The 23,529-nt window shown below is 37.9% G+C and overlaps 1 protein-coding gene across 2 annotated transcripts; it reads left to right on the top strand.

Moving 5' to 3' along the window:
* The first annotated feature begins 1,195 nt into the window (after window positions 1-1,195).
* Window positions 1,196-21,396, top strand: LOC106752294 (glycerol-3-phosphate acyltransferase 3). 2 transcript variants are annotated; one of them, XM_014633888.1, is made up of 9 exons: window positions 1,196-1,372; window positions 16,214-16,486; window positions 16,590-16,730; window positions 17,509-17,643; window positions 19,512-19,745; window positions 20,310-20,425; window positions 20,538-20,679; window positions 20,779-20,987; window positions 21,133-21,396. In XM_014633888.1, the coding sequence occupies exons 1-9, from the start codon at window positions 1,220-1,222 to the stop codon at window positions 21,218-21,220; spliced, it is 1,491 nt and encodes a 496-aa protein (XP_014489374.1). In that variant the 5' UTR covers window positions 1,196-1,219; the 3' UTR covers window positions 21,221-21,396. The 2 variants fall into 2 exon arrangements, with proteins under 2 accessions (XP_014489374.1, XP_014489373.1); XM_014633887.1 differs by lacking the exon at window positions 19,512-19,745 and adding an exon at window positions 18,023-18,259 and having other exon boundaries at window positions 1,197-1,372.
* The last annotated feature ends 2,133 nt before the right edge of the window (window positions 21,397-23,529 follow it).

The raw sequence follows: 23,529 nt of genomic DNA, 5'->3' as shown, positions 1-23,529 counted from the left end.
ATTTAAATATACAGTGGAGAGTTTTTGCAATAACGTTTTTCAGACACGGTAAAATGCATTATTTACTGCCGGCATTTCAAATCTATAGATACATAATAAACAAACTGTAAACTCGCAATACTGGCGGTGAATATCGGAACGCACTTTAGCGTTTGTTATATCTGAAAGACAGTATCGCAAAAACTTCCTACTGAGAAAAATAATTTGCTAACAAAGCAAATTTTACTATCGCAGCAAAAAATCTATCAGTTATTATGTGGATGGAAAAACGAATCATTAAGAATATTGCCATTCGCTTGGATTACCTTGCTGAATCTACTGATTGCTGTAAGAATAAATTAGTAAGTACAGAAAAATACTAGTTCGTTCTAAATAGCAGATTAACCTATTTTTCAAATTTGTCCTAAGAACAAATTCATTCAATAGGATATTCTTTTATCCTCGCGACAAAACTGTTTCCGCTCTGATTGCGAATAATCTGCTCATTTGGTTATGCCAATTAAATTTTATTTACTGTCGCAACGAATATGCAACGATATGATTTTGCCGCAACGGCAAAGTTATTTTTCTCCGTGTAAATGCGTCTTGTACACGAAAGTGCCGAAATCTAAGCGCAAAGGCACGCTCGAGCGGAAACTTTATGACACACGTCAAATTTGTATTCGTCCTTCGTGAAATATCTGCGACGTATCTTTTACTGTTCATTACATGCCAGCGTAGAGTGCCAGCGCGCGTGAGCGAACGCGCCAAATCGATCACGCACAGCCGTAAATGTAGCGTAGCGAATAAGTTACATAAATTATAAAATATCATTTTAATAACATTGTGTTACTAGTCATTTCCTGCTTACTGGGAATAACTGTGATTGGTCAAAACGTTTATGTGTGCATTCAACGTCTACAATGGATAGTAGGAGTATGTTTGGTATGTTTGGAAGAAGTGAGAGTAAGAAATTAACTGATCACAGCCGATTATTCTCCTTACTTTCGAACACGATTGGCCAATTTCTTACTCTTATTTCTTGCGAACAAACTCTTATTGCCCGTTGTAGATCACGCTTTTATGTGTCTCGGTTTTTCGTGGCGCCACGTGTCTTCGTCTTCCCAGCGAACGACCGAGTGAGACTCTCGCCTGCAGAGGTCGTTTCTCGCAGCGCTTCGTCCACTGGGAAGGGTGGGAAGGAGGCCGGCGAGGTTCGGTGCGCTCGGCAGTCGACAAGATGGCGTGGCTATGGCTGGTGGTGTCGTTCGCGTTTTCCCTGTTCCTGATGCCATTCCTCATGTTAGTGCTAGGGATCATATTCCTCGCGTCGATCGGCAAGTCGCTTGGCGTACGCCGGCTGTACATCAAGTTGCTGCTGGCGCTATTCGAGGTGAGTCGTTGAGGCAAGTCGAAATCGGCATGCCAACTTGCAGCGAATTTCTTCCTCACTTCGTTTCTCGATCTCTTGGGATCTCATTGTCAACTGGCGGCGCATCGTAGGGCCGTGCGTGCTCCCTCGACATACTGACGACTGATCGTCACCGATGAATCGTCGCGTATTCCTCGCCTACGCTCTTTGTCGACGCGTCTCTCTCTTTCTCTCGATCGTCGTCCGATCATGCCTACTCTCTTTCGCCGGAAGAGCCGTTTCCTGCGCCGTAGGTAGGTAGGTAGAAGCACGCGTGTGTGATACGAGAAGACGCGAGAATCGAGCAGTCCTTCACGGCGATGGCGTTACCTGCGCGATCGCGTCTCGTGTTCGAGTCGGGAGAGTACGTGATTTCTGGGCCGCGAGAATTTCGCGACGGAACTTCCCCCGCGGCCAGGGAAACGTGACGGGTGAAAAGACCAGGTAGAGCCTGAATATGCAGCATGCTTATGTACAGTACAATATAGGTAAATATTTGAACGTCGTCGGGGACAGCAGCGCGCATCTGCTTACCAGAAAACGTCAAGTATTTGGGTTTCTACTTGGCTCGACATAAAAATTGCGTAAAATTGCGGCACAAGTGGTGCGTGTTCTGACGGGAAGGGAGGAGGACACGCGCGATATCGACGCGAGAAGAAAGAGTTGCCGGACGCGCGCGAACTTGCGCGAAGAACTGAGCGTGAAATTTCCGGTCGGTCCGGCGAGTCCACGCACCGTTGCGAAATCTCGCGAGGTTTTAGCGACAAAAGCAGAACGAAATCACCGTTGATTAGCTCGGTATTAATTAGCGAGCGATTAAGCTCCTGTACTTCGTACCTGTTCGCGTTACTCGCTTCGCCGAGGCGTCGTCGTGACGAACCTTCGATCGAGAAACGCAGAGAGGTTGCGTTTTTTTTCTTTTTTCTTTGTTTTATTAATGTTACGTCAGCTGGATGTATTTTTGTAAAGCGAATGGATCACGGAAGGGAATTTCTCCTCGGGCTCGTCTCGGATGATCGATTTGCGATCAGACGCAGACGGTGATTGACCGGCGCGTTAAAAGCGGACAGAGCCGTGACCGCGGATGCACGCAGCGCGTAACTGTAATTTTAAGTGCCGAGAGGATGTTCCTCGCGTATTGCGATATATTTATGTACGACCACGATCGTAGAATCTTACTTGGTCTATCCGTACAGTTTCAATTAACGTGGCGCGATTAATGTAAGCTCACGGATGTTAGTGTTCGTCGAGTCTCGGCGGTCGATCGTGCATCTCAAGTTATGTAGTGAGAATGACAAAAGTGAGCGACTTTATTAGAATATTTTCCAGATAATTATAGATTATAATTTCATCGGTCAACATCCAGTAAATGCTTTCGTAGTTCTCATTGCAGTTTAAGACACACAATCGGCTTCTATTTTCAAATAATTCCACACACATACACACAATCGGCTTCTATTTTCAAATGATTCCACACACATACACACAATCACGTTTTTCCATGTTAATCGTGCGGCATTCGAACGAATGGGCCAATTATACCAACAAAAAATCGGCGTCTTCAATTTAAAACCGATCACCAAGTACTTTCTCCGCGTGAAAGATGTTTTATCTTTTGCGCGCTTTCTCTTGGTCGTAGGGTACTCGGAGGCTGAGTGAAACACGAATTTCGACCCAATATTCAAATTTAATGTGAGACATGATGCATAAATAAATAAATAAATTCGTGTGTTCTGGATCGCTTGAGACGTAAGTAAATCCTCTCGTCGAATTCAATTTCCGATACGTTGCCGATCGTCAGATTAATAAGTGTTTCAATTTCTTAATTATCGTTAATTATTATCTTAATTTCACGTCTACGTACGATAGACGAATAATTTTCTCTCCCTACATAAGACGTCACTGTTAACATTTGTCCCGTAATTTTCATTTTATTCCAATTCACAAGCGATGCTGAATAATTCAAGTTACACAATTCGGTACAATTTGGTGATTCGAGACGAAAATATCTTTCGAAAGATTTCGACTCGAAACTTATAAGTTTGTTATAATAAGCATGACACGCGAAATGATATAAATGTATTAAAATATTAATGAAGTAACCACACACGGGTGAAGTTGATTGACAATCAACAAGTAGCAGCGGTGATTAGCGAGCGTCCATAAGGCACGAGAGTAATTATCAGTCCGATTACATCGCATCGTGAATTTCCCGTGTTAAACGTTCGTAAGCCACGCACGAGCGAGACTTGTATGCTACAGTCCGATGAGAGCAGCACGTCGGAATCGCACGGAAATCAAATAAACGCGACGCAGAGGCAATCGCGAATTTTATTATCATACATTAACAACCCCAAGCGAATGCAAACGGTCACTTAACCATAACGAAAACGTACGTGTTATATCCGGCGTGACTTTGAAGAATATAACCGTTGAAAGCGAGAAAGGAGCCGCTGAAATTCCTACCGATATAACTGTGCAAATCGCAGAAATAACTCTCTAATATTAAACAACTTTCAAACCAATTGCCAGGAGTGGCGCGAGGGGAATACTGGCAAAATTATAGCGCCAGTTGTCGTCCGAATATAATTCCGATCCTCGAATTGTAGCAGCAGATCTCGTTAATTATCCAGAGACAGTGATATCAAAATTTCCAGCCAGGATCGTCACTTGTACATCACGGCTGTTGATAATTCGATGAGTCGGCAACGTTTCTCCAAAACAATAGAGTCATGATGCATAAATATTCAGATATAATGCGCCTAGTTGAGAATTCTCAAGGCTGCTATGCCCAGGGAATGGCATGGCATTAACGGAGGTTGCTATTTATTATTATAACGTACTTGAAGTGTACTGTATTTCTATGCACGTAAAATACGTGGATGATCATTCGAAAGAATAATGATTCATTTCAGAGCTGTGAATTTTCTAATTTTTATTATTATTATATAATAATATTTATATTATTATATAATAACGTCCATTTCTTATCACGGTTATACTTAGTGCCCGCCTAGGTTTGGCAAGTAAAATCGATGTGATTGCGCCTGATCATTAAATCACAACTTAATACACAGCGGAATAGCGAATATCCTTATGTTCTGTCGACAAGTCTGGAAAAGAAAAACACGCGGGTGAAAACACAATCTGCGCGCAATCAATGATAGATAATTGTATTCCCAATATTATTATTTTTTCCAATATTTCGATATACAGAGAGTCCAGTAATTCATGGAGCACCTTGTGTATGCAGGTGGGATGGGTTAAAATGAGCCGAATCCTCCTCCACCATTTTGCAAACAATTACGCGAAATTTCGGGTTTTTAATAATTGAAAGTGGTCATATAGAGAGACTTTTTTAAGTAACAAATAAAAAATTTGCGCGTTGTTTGCATAATGATACAGGACGTTGATGTTCAAAGTGGCTCGATCTACGAGTATATGACAATCGTTGTACTTAGCGTTCAAGGTTCGAGGTTCAAGGTTCGAGGTTCAATATACTGATGTCTGTCGTTAGGTACAACAACTGTCTTATATCCGTAGATTAGGCCACTCTGAACAGAAAAATTCTATACCATTTTACATATAATATTTATTAACCCCTTGACATACAATGACGTCGGGGAGACGTCATTCATTTCATGTGCCATTGTAGACTTTGACGTCTCCGAGACGTCAAGAACTGTCTCCGGCGGGCGCCGTGCAGTGTATTATTAGATTATTCAATTGTTTCACTTGTGCGTCGATTCTGTTTTGTTTAGAATGTTCAAGATGCTTCCCCCCTTCTCAACAGTACCAATAACAAAATCGCATCGGGAAACCAGTAAGTCAGAAAGAAGTACATTGAAAGCAGTATTCAGTATAGCAGTGATCTCGCACGGCGAATGCCATACTATATATTTGAATTTAGTAAAAATTAGAAATAATCCTTGTAACATGTCTGAGTTGAATGTATTGTATGAAAGTGACGATTGGAAGTGTAAAAAATGTCTAGTTCCTCTACATGTTTCAAAATGTTTTGAAATATTTCATACTTTAAAGAACTACTAAATTATTATTTTATAATGTTACTTAATTATTGTCTATTAACATTATATATCAACCTGATTAAATGTTATATAGCGATGCAAATTTCAAAATAAAAAGTTCTGTTTCTAAGCTTGGGCATAACTGTTCATTGAGCAAAATTAAATAGTATTTTTCGGACGCATCAAATTCCGTTTTATTTATATGTCAAGGGGTTAATTAAAGAAATTTGAGTTGAATTTTTGAGTTATTAATTAAGGAAAGAAAAGGAAGAAATGGCCTCTATGGTCATTTTCAGTAATTAATAACTCGAAATTTTACGTGATTGTTTGCAAAATGGCTCGGTTTAGCCCATTCTACACAATTGGTGCTCCATGAATTACCGGATATCCTGTACAACATTCAACGAAGAATTAAAATCGAGAGAAAGAAACAGGACCGGTGTGAGCGAAACGTGAATATTCCCGACTCTAATTTATCGCACGACCCAATTTTGCCCGCAGAATTGCGGCTGGCTGAATACTGGATCAAGCCGCGCAAGTTGTACTTCTGCTGGCGCAATTAAGAGATTCCTAGTTCAAATATAAATATTTGAGCGACAACATGCGGAAAATGCGTACACACATACGTGCGCGCGCGCGCGCGAGAAGCTAACGAACGATGGCATCGGCAACAAGGTGAGAACGCTCAGCACATGTCTCACAAGCCGTGCTCGTGTTCTCATGGTCGAGAAATTCATTGACTCACCAGCTTATACTCTCCGCAAGGCCCGATCGAAGTGTTTTCAGCGCTATGAGAAGATATGCGGCGCTATAACTCGAACAATTGTAATGATTGTCCCGCTTTAATCCACTTTAATTCAATAATTTGATTGCTTCGTTCCCTGTGTAAAGATCGTTAACTCGATTGATCCGTAATCATATACCGGGGAGACATGCCCGAGGAAAAGAATTGAGCTGACCGAGCTGCGTGACGTGTGAGATCGATGTTCGATGTGTACGAGAGCAAAGAATAAACTTTGCCTGACGTGACACGTGAGACTTTTGATATCTTTCAGCGCTTTGAACTTCGAGCCGGCCTCTTTCGCGCGCATCTCGTGACGTCGGAAACGAAAAAAGCGTGATGTTACCGCTCAGTATTTGCGTCCGTGTAGACTCTTCGTCAATTAAATTGTCCACCGGCCTCGGTGAGGCTTGCGAAGTGTGCTAAAAACCGCCGTCAACGCAATACCCGCGCGTGCGAGCACGTTGCAATGAATACGTAGCGTGCGGCTGTCGCCGCAAAAACGTAAAACGATCTCTATGAGGGATCGCTTGATATTTCCAGATAATATATAGGGTCTCGAAAGTTTCCCCCCGTATTTTCCTGCAGTTTCTCTCGTCCAATCAAAATCATCTCGTCGAACAGAAAACTATTCACGTAGGTGTAATGTGTAGGATTTGCGAGAGCGAGTCTACAATTGTTCTCATTCGAGCCAAAATTGAAGAGAGATACGAAGACATCCGTCACACAGATAAGGTTACTCCGAATTACATATTGTTATGCAATAATGCAAAATATAAGTGCGTAAATACAGGAAACAGAATTGTAAAATCCAACGAACTTACAGAGTGAGGTTTGATTTAGATGGATCGCGACCGTCTCTTCGATTTTTCTCGACTGATAGAAATGGTTGTGTGTGTGTGTGTGTTTAAAATAGCTGGAAATTTTCACTCCTTAGAATTTAACACGCACTTCGCTAATAAAACTGTTTCTGGACAGGAGTAACTATGGAGCGACTATACGAAATGCCCGTCATGACGTATTCGCATTTCGAATTCACCGTTACAATAGAAACTTCTTGTCAAGCCTTGAATCTTAATTGAATTTAAGTGCGGTATCGCATACAAACGCACGTGGTAATGTCCCGACAGCGAAAGAAAAAATAATTTGATTGATATTCTTTCTTCTTTTAATCGCGATTAAAAACAAACATTGTGCTCGTTATAATTTTATAAATTCCAGATAGATTTTTATTATATTTCTTAGAAAAATATTAGAAACAATATTAAAATTATGCTATTGGAGCATTTTAAAATCCGAATCCCCAATTAGATTTTTAAACATAGAATCATAGACGCAAAAGAAACATGACGTCTAATATTATATTGCATAATTACGTCTTGTGCAGATGACATTTCAGTCTCAAATATGAGTGTTTTAAAAAAAAATAAAACTTAAAATTTAGCCTGATTAACCCTTTCGCGGCGGAGTGCTCTGGAAAGAGTTGCGCTCTAAGCAGCCGATGCCAGATCGACCGCGCGGACCAAATACGCGAGTCGTTCCGAACGCAGTGTGTATATAATATTTGACTATGTAAAAAAAACCTTTGCACAAGAAGCGTATGCTGCTAGCACGTCAAAAACAACTTAATGGACATTAATGGCAGTTGTTGATAACAAACGAACAGCGCCTTCGTACGAAGAGAGCGGCTCCGGATGGGCGCCATCTGGCGCTGTTCGTTCACCGCGGGTAAATTTGCCTGAGCGCCGAACGGCGCTGTTCGCTGAGAATGAGCATCTATAGCTGAGCGCCTAAAGGCGCTGTTCGCCGCGAAAGGGTTAATATGCAGCGATCGTATGAAATCCAGTGTGAAATACACTTTTGTCCTTCGTTTTTATCGAATGCCCGATAAATATTAATTAAATGTTATAAAAAGCAGAGATCGCGGCGGATGTATTGTGAAGTGATCTCCAACTATCGGTGCACGCCAATTAAAAGTGAATATCGTTCTGCATCGGAAGTCATATCGATACTACTTATTCAAATTGCGGGAAACAAATTATGGAATGCTCTTTCCACCTCCTTATGCTCGAGATTCACAAATTAGATCTTATCATTCTTTTTATCAGATATTTGATGAAGATATAGTTAAGAATGAAAGTAGGCCAGCGGCGATCCGCCGCGGACAATATTAATCCGGATTAATCAGTACGAATCTCCTCTGCGTTACAAGAATGTCTTTTATCGTATATTGTGACAATCTGTAGCAACATTTAATGTTGTTTATTCTTGACCTTCTTCCATCATGTAAAGGTCTTCGTTATCATGTTGCGCACTTCTGTTCGAGGAAAACATCGATATACGATTTCCAAATCGAGTGTGTGCACGCGTTTATTCCTGTATAAACAATGCGTAATGATTAATTGTAAAACCATATTTCAACGAGATTGTAAGATAAGCGAGATAAGTGGAATACAGCCAAGTGGAATTCCTTTACATTTTACTTAACTCAAAGCTTAAATAAAAAGAAGAGAAATTAGACGGTGCTCGGTTCTGCAGTTTGTCTTGCTTTTCCGAAACTTATTTTGCGCGAAACTCGATACAATCAATTATAATTGGCACAACTGTCTGTATATTTTCATTAAGCACAAATTGAGAAGTCAGAGAATGTACGAAAAGAAATGTAGTAGATTTTAGATATTTCCTATGTATACTGGAAGCTGTGTGGAACGTTTCGTGAGATTTTAAGATTTCATCATTTGACACTTTTTTTGTTTTTTTATTTTAAACCGAAGATACATTAGTATGAATTTGAATAACTGTTAGCTAATAAGACCAACTTCTCATTAATTTATTTTTTCTCTCCTTAATGTTTTGCCCGTTTTTAATAATGATTTACATCTTTTTCTTATCTTCAACATGATTAATCCAAATGTAGACACCGGTGTATCCCCGTAACGATCAAAAATCACACAAACCGCTGAGATATTTTTTCAATTGTTTTATGCGTCCAATTGTGAGAGCTGACACGTTATAATATTCAGAATCGATTCTTATTGCACACATATGACGCGCGAGATGCTTGTTGTACTGAATTAAGATGGATCCGAACGGGTGTTTCAGCTGGACCTTCATGAATGTTGCATGAAATGCGGACGTTTTTCGAGTTATATTATTCACCAGCGAAGCACATTGTATAACGTTTCCGAGGATAGGGGCAGAACTATTTCGGCCCGTAGAATCTACGTGCAGATCTGAGCACTCTGTTTTGACTTATACAGGCTGTCTACATGTAGACCGCGTAGATTGAGCAATCTAGATTAGCGTGGACTTTTACGATTCACGTGTTTTCTATCATTGATCGATATACGATTCAATTCGCTCGCATCACAAAGCGTCGTCTCGAGATACGCGAATATATTCAGCGATTCGTTGTTCCGATCTCCCGCAGCATCCAGCACTCTCGAATCGTGAGATATTGTTTAACCTTGCAAGTTTTCCTTTCTTTAACTCGCAATTCTCAAATGACAGTTCATTGGGTTAAGATCCACTTGATGCTACAAACTTGTTAGAACATTTAGAAATAGATCCTTAGATCCTTAGATGATCTTATTGGTCTATAGATCGATTCTTATTAGTCTGTACGAAAGTACAGACTGTATGTGTGGAAGTATTTTACAGCATCTAGTGAACCCTTCATAATCAGTCACCGTAACTACACAGAGAAAAAGATTTTATTAGATTTAATATTTCCATTTATTTGACTAAAATTTATTTCATAGACAACAACATAAATTTGTTTCATAGAAACAATATATATAAAATATTATTTATTTGAGTAAAAATTGTATTGTCTCGTTCGAGAAAACTCTATTATTTAACTGAAAGAATGCTATTATTTGAAATAATATCTTTTAACCAAATAACATATTATTTGGTTACAATAAATATGTAAGATGAAACAAATAGTTTCTTTATAAGAAAGTTATGTTTCGTTCCACAAAATTTTTTATTTAAAATAAAGATACGTATTCGTTAAAATGTCTAATAATCATACTTATTAATCGAAACATCGGCTTTTTTGGAGCATGTCAATGATGGAATTCATTTGCATACAAATGCCTGATGTAATCAAATTGATTCAATTTGGAAAAATCTCAGTATATAGACATGTAGCAGTACAGATGCTAGTACAGAATTGCGGTTTACGTAAAAAAACTGTAACCCGAATTCCTACGATTATTTCGTAATTTACGATTTATTTATGTATTTTTTTTAGAATTTCAGCGTAACTTTATTCGACTCGCAAATTTAGTTTAACCTTTTGCACTCGAGGGCTCCGGAGCGGAGCCATTTAAAATTTGTCTTTAAACTCGAGGGCTCCGCTATGGAGACAATGCAAATAACTTTCAGTTCATAACATAAGGACAAAGACAAATCGTAAAAACTATTGTGTATAGGATATTCCGCTCTTTCTATTTGCATTTGAGTTTGAAAAGTTTGAAGACAAATTTTAAATGGCTCCGGAGCCTTCGAGTGCAAAAGTTTAATAACGCATGACGACTTTCCTTTTTTTCTCCGATCGGAATAAATATAATCGCAACGAAGGTAACATTCCCTATCTATTTGCAAATCGTGAAAAATATAATTGCACAATACGGCTAAGAACTACTCGAATGCCCATGATTGTGCGCAAGACTACGCCATGTATCGTGAAATCTTCGGCGGAATCTTTTACGAACATATGAACAATAGATAAGGCTACAGCATGTATCTGGTAAATACGCTTACAACGACGATAACAGTCGGTTCGAAGTTCGTTTGATAGAAAGAAGAGAGGACGTTTGTGATTAACCAGGTGCCTGCTGGCGATCGATTGTTCGGACATTTTTGATTGTTAAAACAGTCCATATTTGTCGCTAAGTGAGTCGGAATTAAACAATCGACATTTCGAGAACGAGAGCAACCAATATCATATTCTTCATGACGCGAAGGATCTCGATCTCGTTTTGTCTCTTCAACCTGTAGCATAATGTTGTTTGCAATCAAGTTTGTAAGGTAACGCATGAATCTTTCGTAACGAAGTTTTTAACAAACATATGTTACTTATTATTATGCAAATGGTGTTCGAAAGGTCGCGTTTTATAGTAGAAGTCGCTATTTGTAACGGGCAAAGGTTACACTAATTCGCGAGAAAACCTTGGCACATATTTTCTTCGAGGAATATTATTAAAGATGCACGTTAAGAAATCGATAATTTCATTTCATTGGTAACCGACGATTAATAATCTTGTAATGGTGCGGCGATATAAATAAATAAATATATATATATATATGTGTTCGCGCGTGGGTTTTCTCTCCGAAGAGAAATTGCTCGCGGATCCTTTCGTCGTCCAATCGACAACGGGAAGCCTGGCTCGCGATCGCCGATACAGAGCAGACGGGATTCGAGGGCAATGGACGTAGGCCAGATACCTTTCCGCGGTGGTGGCGGTGTGAAAGTTCAAGGCACATCACGCGACTCGAACCAACGAATGCTGCGTAATGCCACGCATGATATAACATTCGTCGTATCATCGTAAACATTTGTGTAACTCTTGCGATATATTTGGCATTTATCGACTTTCTCGGTTTAAGTTTTATCGAAAAGACTTTGCTAGAATTTTACCGCGCGTAAATTCTACTTACCAGAATAGCACTGCGACGAAATACGGGATGTATTTTTAATAAAAATTGCGGAAATATGAGATGCGCGGCTCTCTCACGCACGTCGACGTCATGTGTCAACAGATGCGCGCGATCTCGAATCATAATAATTTTCTCGCTTCGTTGCAGCGTGCGAAGTATCGATTAACATGCAATTATCTGCTAAACTTGTGTTACTTCTTTTGCAAAATCGCCACATTACGTGATTGACTTATAACGGTTAAATATATATATATAGATTTGTGTGTGTGTGTGTGATAAAGTACCGTATATATAAAAAGTACTCGCGAACGTCATCGAAATGTGATTAATAATTCGCTACCATCATACAGCGCAAAAAGAGACGAGGATGCGGAAAAAAGTATACTCGTACGCACTTTGAAGGAAACAAAAATAACATTGCACGGCCCGATGAAAAGATATTCTCAAAGGACGATGTCTGTCGAAAGAATGCAAAATGCAACGGTCAATGAAACTTAGAACGTTCGCTCGATTATAAAATTTTACATTCCCTTTATTTACCGTAAAATACCGTTCAGCTTTATTTATCCTGTAAATCTCTCTTAATATAACTGTATCGTAGAATGCCTGGAAACCGGTTCAACTTCTAGCCTAATATATTTGTTTTCGGTTTATTGAGATCTTTAATTTGACATCCACTTCAACCATATATTTCACTGAATGGATTTGGGAATCATAGTCTATACACAAATGGCCGCTGCACTCTTCGACGTGACAGACGATATTGTAGTTAACTGAATCGTACGAGTGTAACTTTCAATGACATAAGGACGGTTCGCATGATTAGCGCCGAGCGTAAAGCAAATTATCAGTCGCGTGTTACTTGTAACCACATGTATTTTAAGCTGTCGACGAATGTAATGTCGGTTCTTTTAGTGACAAAAGTGAAACATCACACCACTTCGGAGATATCAGCTTGTTGATACGATAATCTAGACCAATTGCCCACAAATTGCGCCAGTTTCAGCAAATAGCGTGCTTCTTGTCTTTCCTTTTTCCTTTGCATCTGACACTGACTATCTTTGGAAATTTGTTTATTTGTTAATATTGGTGCACGCAATTCACATTCAAGTTCATCAAAAGTTCATTAAAAATGCGAATAGAGACTATTTGGGTGGGAGTGATCATAAATAGAATTAAGTGCGTACAACGTTAGAAAAATTTACAAAAATAAACAAATTTTAGATTTGATCGTTTTAACTTATCCAGTAAGTTTAAACTTGCAAAAAGTGATACTTATAATCAACGAACAAACTTAAATCGATAATTTCAGGGAACCAGTGTGAGTCCGCGATTTTTGTTCTTAAAAATTCTATGATCTTAAAATGTTGGATATAAAATTACAATTAAAAAATTACAATAATATACAGTCAACTTATTTCTTAGAAAATTCTTCCTTCCGACTAATGTCGAGTTCAAGTGTTGGTCGGTTTTCTGGTACCAATGAAATAATTCAGATAAACACTTATCTTTTACTTTGTCCACTTAACAATTATCAACGTGGTAACAGCGTTTATTTCATGAAAACACGTGAAATGCTGTACATGACTATAAAGCCTGTGTCATGCTAATAAATGTGGCGTCATAGCGATTTGTCTAGAGAAATGTCGTTGCGACGAAACGTTCATTAATTTCAATATGCAAAATTATTTCGGTTCATAGGTCACGTTCTAAAAATGTCGAGGAAATCGATGATTGCATTTTTAATTCACGGTCGTCTATTAGCATACGACGTTATCTCCGTCAATAGCCGTGAGATAAACTGAGGCAAAAAAAAAAGAGCGATTACAAATCGGAGAAGCGTACATTGAACAAAATAAAAACATACTATTTTGATATTAACGTGAAAGAGTTGAAGGAGAAAACGTAAAAGGCTGTTCAAACTGAAAGTTTTGCTTCGGTATTTTATATAATCATCAGTATTATATATTATATAATAGTCGCTATTGTATAATAATTTATATTATTTTAATTTGCAAAAGCTGAAGTAATCGTCAGAATTTATATTATTTTAATTTGCAAAAGCTGAAGTAATCGTCAGAATTCCTTTGAGCAGCACAGGCGAATTCGTGTATGCAATTCACTGAACGAGTTAGTTCAGCGAACGTTGAAGCAGCCAAGTGACTCAATGCATCTGCATCGAAGACGAACTGACGCATTCAAATGCACTCGTATTATTGGGTTGACAACTAAGTAATTGCGTATTTTAAATAAGAAGGAAAATTCAAAATTTGTATTTGAAAATATAACTTTATTAAATTAGATTTTGTAACACATGGCTCTTTTCGAAAAGCGAAATTCAAAGCGAGGTTCAAACTTGTTGTTAGCTCTCTCGTGTTCAATTAATTTTACATAATTTTATATACATGTAAATGCAAAGGATAATATTAACATAAAAACAACGTAAAAAAAATGAATCTTATAACATTTGAATAAAAAATTGACCGCTAGACTTAAAGCAATTATAAAAAATTCTAAATGATGCACGGACGCAATCGAAAAAACTTCTGCTGAAAATGTGTTGATTTTACGCTCCTGATTCCGAGAGTTGCGAATCGACAAAGAGAATTAGACGGCAAACAATTCGTAACTTGGGGAACTTCAGGACTTAATACATTTCCTTCATCGTCCGCGGCATTATTCCACAGACCAATCCGTTCTCACGCGAATTAATTTTACGGACACTGTCATATGCAGATCTCTGGTTGACATTATGACGTACAGGGTGAATCAACGCAACGTGATCAGTTTATTCTGCTGTTAGTGGACCGCTTGAACATTTTTTGTCTACTATAACACGGTTCAAGGTGAGCTTTAAGATTATCTTACCTTGAACCATGTTATACTGGACAACAAAATTTTCCAAGCGGTCCAGTACGAGCAGAATAAATTAAATCGGTCACGTGGCTCACTCTATATGTATGTTCAAACGAGCAACAGCATGTACCGTACAAAGACTCAATTCAACTTTAGAATTAATCATCGACGAATTTACGGTCGAGGTGTTCGAATATTTGTTACATCGCATTAAAAATAGCATGTTGATTAATGATCGCGGCAAACTCACTGAATATCTTGATTATCAGGTGGCTCGTTAATCGCGCGCAAAACCGCCGGCGCTTATCACTTTGGCACGCGCTGCTCACGCGTACCTTGTTCTCTTCAGAACCTTTCTGGAATTTGCCCCTGGACAAATCACGATTTAGTCATCGTGAGATTAGCACGCGCTGATCACTGGCCGGAGGTCGAAGTCAATTCGGCTATGGGATAGTTACAAAATGTCAAGAGATTGTTTTTGTAACACGCTCCTCCCCCCTCTCTCTTTCTCTCCCATACATACATGAAGGCTGAGTGCCGATTTCGAGTGTGTATGCGTGTGTAGCGTCGCGTGCGTCTGTTTTCATATCACCGGCATTTTTGTGTTGTGCAACGTGTCATGCAGCGGCTCTATTCCTCCTCGCAAATTACGATTGCAGATTCTGCGATAGTAAAATCGCACACATCCGCTCGCGTGTTGTGTGTCAACGGAAAACTTGTTCCTAAAAGCGTACAAAAGTGAAATCTCGATCAATCTCTCTCTCTCTCTCTCTCTCTCTCTCAAAATAGTATAGATTTATTCACTTGTAAGATAACGATATGTACACAGAGGAAAAGATTACTTTGGATTTAATCAAATTTCTTTCGGAACGAAACAAACAAATATTTGATTCAACAAACAGAACTTATTGAGCTTCTCAAACAATAAATATCTTAACGTCAAATAATATATTTCTGTTGTATTTTCATGCAAACATTATAATGGTTGTCAGCGATAAATTATTTGAAAGAAATAACACCACATGTTAGAAAAATATTAAAGAACTTCTCTTTATTTCAGTGAGACAATAATTAATATATAATAAAATAAAATTTTCTTAATTTAAAACTAAATATTATTTCCTCTAAATAATACTGTTTTTTTTTCCTACTAAACAACATGGTTTACTGTAGTGAAATAATATTTTCATTCAAAGTGATATTTGATATTAAATTATGTTATATTTATAATAAACAAACCCAAGTCAAATAAACACATGTACTAAATCCAAAAAAATACTTTTTTTCTGTGCATATTTTCCAGTACATCATGTAGAATTGAACGATGGAAGTTTCGAGAATAACAGTTGATTTTATTATTGTGCGACCATAGCGATTATAGACAAAAATTGTAATTTCCTCTGTTCACCGTCAAAACCGAGGCGATCAAAGGTGTGAAAGTAACGGAATAATTTATGTTTTACGGAACGATCACGTTTGCTCGTGTTTCAGTACGGTCGGCAAAACATAGAGAATGTGAGGAAGAGAAACGGTACTTGGGACAAGAACTATAAGGAGGAGGAATGCGAATCGATGGCGATCCCCCCGAAAAATTCAACGGTAACGTCGTCCAAAATGCAAAATGGGTCTCTAGGCAATACCGTAATAGCTAGGTCGAAGGACCTAATTTTAGTACCCGAGCCAGAGGCGCAAAATCACAAGAATCATATGGACGAATCGAAGCTCGAGAACAATCACGAGGTGTCAGCACTCAATAATAAAGAGGTAAAAAATTTATAGAACAGAAAATGTCGGATCGAAATGTCTCTTTCCAAAATTTTACGTTCAGCCAACTAATCGTGCCTTCTCTTATTTGCGACTGTCTTAGGACAGTCTTAATCAGAAGAACTCCTTCGAAGTGTTCAAAACCGGATTTGAGCCAGCCAGCTGCTTGGATTACATCAGAGCCGGTGTCGAAGCGATTATAGAGGATGAAGTGACATCACGCTTCGAAGCAGAAGAACTTAAGGTAGCAATAGCAAATATAAAATGAGTCGAAGTAAGAACTGTGGTATTGGTGCATAATTTTAATGAAAGTCTCGCGAGCGGATAAAATGTGAAAGTGTGCGATTTTTTTCGCTAGGATTTCTTCCATCGCCTCATTTCTTTCACTTCTAATTTTTTTATTTCCTTTCATTTCTTCACTGGGAGATTCTGGCTTTCAACCAAAAGAGATAAACTTATAATATACATGATATAAAAGTTAAATTAACAATATACGTAACAGAAATTTCAATAATATTTACCGTATCATTTCCATGAAATTTAATTATAAACTTTAATTATAAACTTGTACAAACATATATGTAAGGTCATAATACAACAAATTCTCCCAATTTTATATATTTATAGCATACATAAAACGTCATAATACAACAATTTCCCCCAATTTTATATATTTATATGTAAGACAGAAGTTTAGAAAAACTATCAAGATAACAAAATTAATATTTAAAGTGTATTTTCGTCAAGTATTGCGTAAATTTGCCATTAAGTTGAAGAAAAAGTTAAATCTTACCTCACTAATATTGTTGCAAAATTATTCTTTTAGTTCCTCTGAGCAATTTTATTAATAAAATACTTATTGACGAAAAAGTAGCGCCAGAACCTCTTTCTTACTCCGTAAACTGTCCGCATTAGCCTCGACTTTATTTCATCATTTGGATAATAATCAGTAATTAATGCATATTCAATAAATTAATAAGCATACAACAACAAACAATTTATGAGTGTGTTTTTCTACGTAGAACTGGAATCTGTTGACCCGAACGAACAGATACTACGAATTTATTTCATGGAAGTTAACCATCATTTGGATGTTTGGATTTGTCATGCGTTACTGCTTTCTTCTGCCCGTGAGAGTATCCATTTGTTTTATCGGGGTAAGTGTAATACTATTCCGCACCTTATAACTTATAACTGGCATATTATAAAATAGTTACAATGATGAAATGATGAAATATAAAGTGCAGCGAACAATCTTAAAATATAGAAAAATCGTTGCGACAAATGATTTTTCGTATTCCTGTTACATATTTATCTAGCAGTGCAATGATGAACTACACGTAAAAACTGATTCCTTTTCGGTTAATCTCAGACCGAAATTGTAAATATTAGTTTTCTGTGAAATTCTCGAGCCTCTTTTTTCATATCATAGACATATCATTCTCTCTCAGATTTACGACGGAACGCGTGTAATAATATTTAACGTTTGAAAACAATTCGAAGCAGAGTACGTCTACTAATATCGAAGCTTCTTAGGTACTGTATCTTGTAATAGTAACATTTTTAATCGGCTTCCTACCAAATGGCCGCGTAAAACGTTGGGCGAACAACCAAGGCAACCTTATCGCATTCAGGATAATGTCCCGTTCGATATCGGGCTTGATCCAAGTCCACAATCCGGAGTATAAACCAAAGAACGGAGGGGTGTGTGTGGCGAATCACACATCCACCCTCGACGTCTGCATCCTATCCACAGAAACGACATTCTCCTTGGTAATATATACATCTCGCGAATTGGGAGAGCTTACAGACCAAAAAGAATTGAACGTTTCATTGTGATTGTGTCCGAATTTGTGTCGAATTTATCACAAATGTATTTCTCGTCCGTCTGTCCCAACTTAACGATCCTTCTTCTCATCGTCGTTTTGATGTTCATGTGGCAAACTGAAAAAAAAACCAACTTTCTAACGCATTTTCAGAAGCGTAGCGTTACATTTAATTTGCTATCATCACTCAAACCGCGCGATACACGCGGCAGTATACGCTATGTTCAGTGTTTGTCTGAGATGATTTCAGATTTATCTAGATGAAGAGCAGATGAAAACCCGAAAAATTTATCTTAGAAAAGACGGAGATGATTTGCTTTTAATTTATCTAGATGAAAGATAAGGCAAGTAGCGCTACTTATCGAGATAATTTTTTAAATGATATCGTTTTTATGAGAGACTTTATAAAAATCTATAATAAAAATTACGTAGATCATCAAATCACAACGGTTAAGTAATTCGTCAACATAATCGCTCTAAATTTAAGGATCTAATAAAAAAGACCAATAATCATTGACTGCTCACTAATCGCTGTGTTTTGTCTCGCTCTAACTTATTGCACCAGTTTTGCAGTGCAACTAAAAAACAGGCCAAAAGAAACAAAACCGAAATTTGCTGATTATTTGAAATCTAATCTCCAATCCCCTGATACGGATTTAACTCATAGGTCCATAGTATTTAATTCATTTTATCGAAAAATGAGTTCAGAATATGAACTATAAAATCATTTCAGATAATTTTTAGACAAGATAACATGTTCTTTTTTTATCTAAAATGAAGATGAATATATTTTGTATTTCTTCCATCTAGATAAAGATATATTTATTCATCTGGATGATTGTTTAGATAATTTATCTACATACTGGCAAACACTGGCTACGTTTTTTTTCCCTAACAATCATTAACGAACAGATACGTATAGTCGAAAAATGTATTCCTATATCTCGTGTCCTCTATCGCGTAACACAAGCAAAACGCGATCTAAACTCTTTGAAATCCGGTGTTTTACCTCCGAAAGAAGTTCACAACCGAGGAAGTCAGAGAGATGTCTCTGTTGCTAGTATTACAAGAAGTTGTTGCATTACTGGTAAATGTTACAGGTAACGTGTCCTGTAACTTTGGTTTACAGGTAGTATCTACTCAGCAACGATAGAGAGGGAATCTCCACGTTTCTCAGGTGCAAAGCTTGTGGTTTACAGGTGATGTGGCTGACAGTGTGCACTGCGGTAGTGGGCTACGTTCCCGAGGGTAGCTTCAAGCGGTGGCTGAACTACAAAGTCTCCATAGTGTGCTTTACTTTCTTATCCAGTGCTCTGTCTTCAGTTATCACCTACCACAATCCGGAGAATCAACCTGTCAGGGGCATATGTGTAGCTAATCACACATCTCCCATTGACGTGCTCGTACTCATGTGTGACAATTGTTACTCCTTGGTACGTTCCAGATTACGCCAGTTGGATATAGATTTTTTACAGCTGCTCTTTTTTTTCTTCTCTCTCTCTCTCTTTCTTTTCCTTTCTCTCTCTCTCTCTCTCTCTCCCTCCCTTCCTCCCTCCCTCCATCATCAACGCGTACGTCGAATTTGCTTTATCTACATCACATATTTGGAGACATCCACAGAACGATGTTACTCTTTAAGTATGGAAACGTGCTTTTTTTAACTCGAGCTAGTTCTTATATTTTCGTTGCTTTCAATGTTGTTCCATGTAGCGTAAGGTATTCCGGAAATCGTGCACTTTCCGATGATGACAGATAATTTCCTTGGTTACACTTCAGGTCGACGAAAGTCACCCATATTGAGGGGAAATTTATCTTGATTGTCGGAATAAAAAAAAGAACAAGATTTCTGGTGGTCTTTTCCTTCGTCGAGAGACTTATCTGTTCCATCCGACGTGACTCCCGGTGTCTGTGCTTCAACGGAAGATGCACGATTTTTGCGAGTTGCGCATAATTTTTAAATTCGTGCCAGCTCGTCTCAATTGTGTTCCTCGCTACAGATAGGTCAAAGGCACGGTGGTTTCTTGGGGATATTACAAAGAGCTCTTGCTCGTGCCTCCCCGCACATATGGTTCGAACGTTCCGAGGTTAAAGACAGGGAAGCGGTGGCGAAAAGGTACGGTTATTTAAACCACGATTATATCATCCTGTTATATATATTTATACATTATATATTATGTCACAATATATTAGGTATACAAATTAATTCGTCGTTGTGTTTGACGCAGGCTAAAGAAACACGTGTCGGATCTCACGAACCCACCGATACTCATATTTCCGGAGGGCACCTGTATCAACAACACATCGGTGATGCAATTCAAGAAGGGTAGTTTCGAGGTGGACAGCGTCATCTATCCCGTGGCCATAAAGGTGATTTCTCTTTCCCTCCTTGCCAGAAGATCTATCTTCGTTTCGGGCAGGCACGGGTTTCCGTTTCTTCACGAGTCTCGTATTTCTTCTTGTGTGCAGTACGATCCGAGATTCGGGGACGCCTTTTGGAACAGCAGCCGATACTCGATGTTGCAATATTTGTATATGATGATGTCGAGCTGGGCGATTGTCTGTGATGTCTGGTACCTCCCACCGATGTACAAGAACGAAGGGGAGAGCGCCATCGACTTTGCGAATCGAGTGAAATCTGTGATAGCGCGGCAGGGCGGTCTTGTCGATCTGCAGTGGTACGTTCGATCGTGGCCCTACATCCCGACGTATTTCCTACACGTAGATGTTGACTATTTAGGACAATTCTGTTCTGACGAGTTAATTAATTTTTTTTTCATCTTTCTCTTCTTCGTATCTCACGTCTCTTGTATCCGACGACAGGGACGGCCAGCTGAAGAGGATGAAGCCGAAAAAGGAATGGAGGGAAAAGCAGCAGGAAGAGTTCAGTAAACGACTGAAGGTCGAATAAATTAGATCCCATCGATTCTAGTCATAATTTCATTATGCACACATCGCGTGATAATTGTTCGTTTAAATCAAACCATTTTCATCAAGCAAGATTGGCTCTTTTTCGCACATTGTTTTCGCATATATACACACGCGCGCGCGCGCGTGCGTGCGTGCGTGTGTGTGTGTGTACACACACCNGTCCCTCCCCCCCCCCCCCCCTCTCCCGGTATCATTTAGCATTTTACAATATATAGGTATTTTCCCCGCAAATATAACGACTTGCACTTCTTCGCAATGTTCCTCCAGAGACAATTTACGTGTACATATATGGACAATTCTAACGTAACAATGCACTGTATTCTATATTTGCATGGTTCGTAATGTAACTTTCAAACCCATATTTCGTGTGTGTGTATGTGGTGATAATGTCCTCGATAGAATCGAGCGCCCCGTCCGGAGAAGTGCAAGGGCTACATTTGCCAGTTTTATAATAAGGTTCGATCGATCGTAAGAAGGCATTACGAATTTATTATTTATATGCGAAATGTGTGTAGTAGATTAAAGTGTGATATTTCTTGGGTTTTTTTTCTCGCATGTATGAGTGTATATAGGTATTGGAAATTTCCTCTGATTATTCGTACATACATTGTGTAATTATCCGACAATTGAATAATCGAACAATTGAGACAGTGCATTAATTTTCCCTCACCTGTGAGAAACGGTAAGGGGAAATAAAATATAGTTTCTGCTGTAGAGAGAGAGAGAGAGAGAGAGAGAGAGAGAGAGAGAGAGAGAGAGAGAGAGTTGTGAAGAAGGAATAAATATTTATTCATTTTTCTGAAAAGAATAGATTAAACGAAATGGCAATTCAGCACTCCGGATTACCTATCCTTGTAGGAATCATTGTACGCGTGTGTTGCGTTATGTTATTTTTCTATTAAAACGGAATAGCATCTCGATATATTTTCTACTTTTGTATTTTACATATGTAGAATGAACGTGGATCTTAGCGCTCTATATTGCCATATAGCAATGCATGTCGATATAACAGTAAAGTGATAACACAGTTATTAAAATTTAATACGATTAATAAAGACACTAATCTGTACATTAACTGTATCTATGGATTCTATTCGAAAGACACCGTATTTAAGAACAAATGAGAAAGAATAGGTGTATAAGGATAAAGGAAAAAAGAAAAGAAGTATTTTCTCACAACCAAATTCTCTTCCAACCAAAGTTTAAAATAGCAGGTTTTAAATAAGCGCTATTTTACTATCAATGGCATTAATATAGTCGTTAGGATGTTAACTATCATTAAAACATCATTATAAAAGCATTATAGATTAATGTTATTTGTTATATCTCTCATAACTTGGCCTATTTGTTAACTGAAAGAACGAAAGGATTCAACATTTATATGCAATTTCATCAATGTTGATTAATTTTAGTCAGCCATTTAAATAATTCATTGCCTTCTTCTAGATTATAATTATATATGTTAGAATATAAAGAGAGTCAGAGGAGATTTAGTTAGTTACTGTTAGTGTCCGCCTTTAGCAGGACCAGCTATTGAACTATAGACCTATCGATGTTCTTATCCGATATTTTTATGGAGGAATATTCAGTCTGTTCAGCTATTTTTAAACACACTTCCCAAGAATTCTTGGTAACGTGGAGAACGGACAGATATTAAAATAAAGAATAGAAGGTATTGATACAAACTGCATCATAAACAATAATTTGGATCAAATAAGTGAATGTACAAAGAATGAATTTGTACGAAGAAAGTAAATCACGAGAGAAATATGAATTACTTCCCGAACTCTTACCCTTGTCACAATATACATGTTTGTTTATAAAACTAATTCATCTTTTGAAGGTTTTATAAAAAGTTAAATTTCTAAACATCATATGCCATTTGTAGTGTCATGGTAAATTTTTTTATAAGAAACAGCAAGATATATTTTTATAGCAGATCACTTATTAGTCAATACGGTATATAAAAGAAATGTTAACTATGTCGCATTGCATTGAAAAGTAACATCATCTGAAATTATATATGTAATACTGTTTCGTCTCTTACAAATAAAATGATTTGTTATATAGCATGTATATATATTTGTTACATACACACACATACACACGCACGGCTTATATAGAAGTATAGTGCGCTTATTGTACTTTCAATATTTTGGATGGCACTTGTGTTTATATTTGTAAGGTTCCTCTCAATGGATACAATTAATAATAAGTAAATCCATAAATTTGTAAGGAAATGTGCTGTAATATATTATGTGCAGGAATAAAAAAACAAACATTGCGTTT

The sequence above is a fragment of the Dinoponera quadriceps genome, unplaced genomic scaffold, assembly GCF_001313825.1.
Source record: "Dinoponera quadriceps isolate SergipeBrazil2010 unplaced genomic scaffold, ASM131382v1 scaffold248, whole genome shotgun sequence".
NCBI classification, from domain to species: Eukaryota; Metazoa; Arthropoda; class Insecta; order Hymenoptera; family Formicidae; genus Dinoponera; species Dinoponera quadriceps.
The sequence above is the reverse complement of the archived record's forward strand: the minus strand, read 5'-3'. Positions and strand labels throughout refer to the sequence as shown.

Coding starts and splice junctions, on each gene's coding strand:
- LOC106752294 (XM_014633887.1), top strand. CDS start 1,220: ATGGCGTGGCTATGGCTGGTGGTGTCGTTCGCGTTTTCCCTGTTCCTG. Junction 16,731..17,508: donor TCGAAGCAGAAGAACTTAAG/GTAGCAATAGCA, acceptor TTTTCTACGTAG/AACTGGAATCTGTTGACCCG. Junction 20,426..20,537: donor AGGGAAGCGGTGGCGAAAAG/GTACGGTTATTT, acceptor TGTTTGACGCAG/GCTAAAGAAACACGTGTCGG.